We start from the raw sequence: 3,041 nt of genomic DNA on the forward strand, positions 1-3,041 counted from the left end.
CTGGGGTCTAGGATCTTGAATCTGAGGGTAAATAGATGGGGCCGGGACTCTCCTGAGTCTGAGGAAGAAGGGGTGGGGTCTGAACCTCGAATCTGAGGGAAGAGGGTTGGGGTCTAGAGTTCCGGACTTGAGAGAGGAAGGCTGCCCGGACCCTTGGATCTGAGGGAGGAGGGCTAAGAGCTTGGATACGAGAGAGAAAAGATGGGATCTAGACCCCGGTGTCCAGCAGGAGGGCTGCATTCCAGACTCCTCCAAGGAGGAAGAAAGGCTAGAGGGTGGACCCTAAAAGTGAGGAAGGAGGCTGAAGTCTGGATTTCTGGGTCTAAGAGGGGAGAGCTGCCTGGACTCCTGAGTCCTAGGAAGGAAAGCTGAGCCCCCCTACCCCCCATCTGGGGCGGTTGTCCAACTACAGCCAGTACTAAGATTCAACACACGGTGTCGCTCTGCCCCTAGAGGGACCAGAAGGGGCGGGGCAGAGGGTGGGGCTTTACGACCCCCCAAGGTGGGGGCGGAACTTGTTTGTTCCTGGGCAAACCGATACTGTCAGGAGCCCTGAAGTGCAGGGCACTAACCGCAGTAGGCAGAAAGGGGTCAGACAAGCCTTGAAGGTGAGGTCTGCAACGCTCAGCTCAGGTCAGAAGCAGGGCAAGGTTAACCGGTTTGAGGCAGGCTGCAGTTGAACAGGAAAACGGGTGGAAAGAGTCTTGGACTCTCAACAGGACAAGAAACACCTTGAAGCAATCGGGTACTTGAGTGTTGGGGTCCAAACACCCAAGTCGTGTGAGTTATAGAAGTTCCTGGGACAGTAATAAGATATGATTTGGACCCTTAGGTCTCAGGGAGGGGGACTTAGGGCTGGACTCCTGGGTCTGAGGGAGGAGAGCTGGGGTCAGGGACCCTGGATCTGAGGGTAGATGGATGGGGTCTGAACTCCTGAGTCTGAGGAAGAAGGCTGGGGTCTGTATTTCTAGGAGGGAATCTGAGGTCTAGAACCCCAGGTCTCGGGTAGGGCTGCTGAGCTGTGAGACTTGGACCACAACATGATTGAGGGTTGAAGAACTGGGGACAGGTCCAAGAGACAGCTCCCGCCAGGACCCTGGTGTCTCAAGCAGTGTAGGGCCCCACCCTTCCCTGGAGGCAGAGAGCACCTGTTTGCTCTGTGGAGGGAGCTTCTCATCCACTCTGGGCCCAAGTCTGTTTGCTTTGGAAACAAGATGGGGAGAGGGGGGGGATGTCTCAATGGCTTAGTTCATCTTTCACCCTCGGGCCACCAGGTGGCAGTGGGAATGGGGGGGCACCTGACCTCTCGATTGACCTCACCTTACACCAGTGACTGTTTTCCACTCCTCGGGGTCTCACAGGATGGAACTGAGTCACAGTGAGAACTGGCAATCAGGCCTCAGTCCAGGTCCAGACTTCTTCAGACCCCAACCCTCTTCACTCGGACCCATGGGTCCTGACTCCCTCAGACCTAGGATTCCAGACCCTATCCTCCTCCCTCAGACTCAAGACTCCAGGTCCCAGTCCTCCCAGAAGTCTGGTTTCCTTGCTCTCCTTCCACTGGGCATAGGCTAGTGACCTCTGAGTCCTGGATCCCTTTCTTTGTCTGTCTTGCAGAAATGCCGGGCAAACAGTCAGAAGACGGACAGAGGGAAGTGGCAGCTGTGGAGGATGGAGGTGACGAAGGCCTGGGGGGGCTCACGGTAGAGGAGCTGCAGCAAGGCCAGGAGACTGCTCTGGCCTTGGAGGACATGATGGCTCTGAGTGCCCAGACCCTGGTCCGCACTGAGGTGGAGGAACTGTACGAGGAAGTGAGGCCCTTGGGCCAGGGCCGCTTCGGCCGCGTCCTGCTGGTTACTCACCGTCAGAAAGGTACTGGGTCCCCCGCACAGGCGCGCCACAGGGTACATTTGAGAGTAGAGACTTCAGGCAAGCTTAGCCGGGACTGGGGAGTCCTAACAACGTCAACCAAATCTTCCTTCCCCACTTTATTTCTAAGCTGTGTGTTTTAAGGGTTCCTTTAGCTCCTGTAGGCCTCAGCTTTCTGCTTTGCAGAGACGCCTGGCTTTATGGTGTAAACCTTCATCATCACATCGCTCCACCACTCAGGCTGAGGCGGGAAGGTTGCTGTGAATCTAAAGCTGGCCTAAGATGTACGTAGTGAGTTCCAGGTTAGCCATGGCTACACAGCAAGATGACCATGTCAAACAAAGCCGGGCGTGAAGACTGATTCCTGTAATTCCTGTATCCCTGATCAGGAGTTTGAAGTCATCCGGTGATAGGTATGGAGTTCCTAGCCAGCCTGGGCTACATCAGAGTCTATTACAAAATGAGAAAGTCAGGCAGGATGGCTCAGCCGCTAACGGCACTTGCCACAAAGTCCGAGGACCTGAATTCAATTCCCCAGGTCCTACATGGTGGAGGGAGAGAGCTGAGTGCCCCAAGGTGTTCTCTGACCTCCACAAACCTCCTCCCAACAAACACACAATCAAACAGTGTAAAACTAAAAAGAAAGGGGAAAAGAAAAAAACTATTCATTCCTAAACAAACAAACAAAAAGTTATTTTCTAGCATACAGTCATGTACACTTATCTTCACTTCCTGGGAGTGCCTTTTTCCCCCCAAGACAGGGTTTCCCTTTGTAACAGCCCTGAATGTCCTGGAACTAGCTCTTGTAGACCAGGCTCGCCTTGAACTCACAGGGATTCACCTGCCTCTGTCTCTCGAGTGCTGGAATTAAAGGTCTGTGCCACCACCACCCAACCACTGGGAGTGTTTGAAACTGTATCTACTGTGACATCTGTCTTTCCCTTCTGTTTCTTTTTAAATTTTTATTAAGTTTTTTTTTAGTTATGCACATATGGGGGGGGGCAGTTGTGCACATGAGTGCAGTGTCCAGAGAGGCCAGAAGAGGGCAACAAATCCCCTGAAGCTGGAGATACAGGTGGTTTTGAGCTGCTGGATAGTGAGTGCTGGGATTTGAACTCTGATCCTTTGGAAGAGTAGTGATTATTTTTTCTAACCTTTTCTTTTCTTTTTTT

At 53.1% G+C, this 3,041-nt stretch overlaps 1 protein-coding gene across 1 annotated transcript in view; it reads left to right on the top strand.

Moving 5' to 3' along the window:
- The first annotated feature begins 748 nt into the window (after positions 1-748).
- Sbk2 (SH3 domain binding kinase family member 2) overlaps positions 749-3,041 on the top strand; it is an 8,293-nt gene continuing 6,000 nt past the window's right edge. The window contains exons 1-2 of the mRNA XM_013354537.2: positions 749-780; positions 1,618-1,872. Coding sequence (XP_013209991.1) covers positions 1,620-1,872 — 253 coding nt within the window. The 5' untranslated portion in view covers positions 749-780; positions 1,618-1,619. The remainder of the gene's footprint in view (positions 781-1,617; positions 1,873-3,041) is intronic.

This window comes from Microtus ochrogaster, unplaced genomic scaffold (assembly GCF_000317375.1).
Source record: "Microtus ochrogaster isolate Prairie Vole_2 unplaced genomic scaffold, MicOch1.0 UNK47, whole genome shotgun sequence".
In the NCBI taxonomy this organism is placed as follows: Eukaryota; Metazoa; Chordata; class Mammalia; order Rodentia; family Cricetidae; genus Microtus; species Microtus ochrogaster.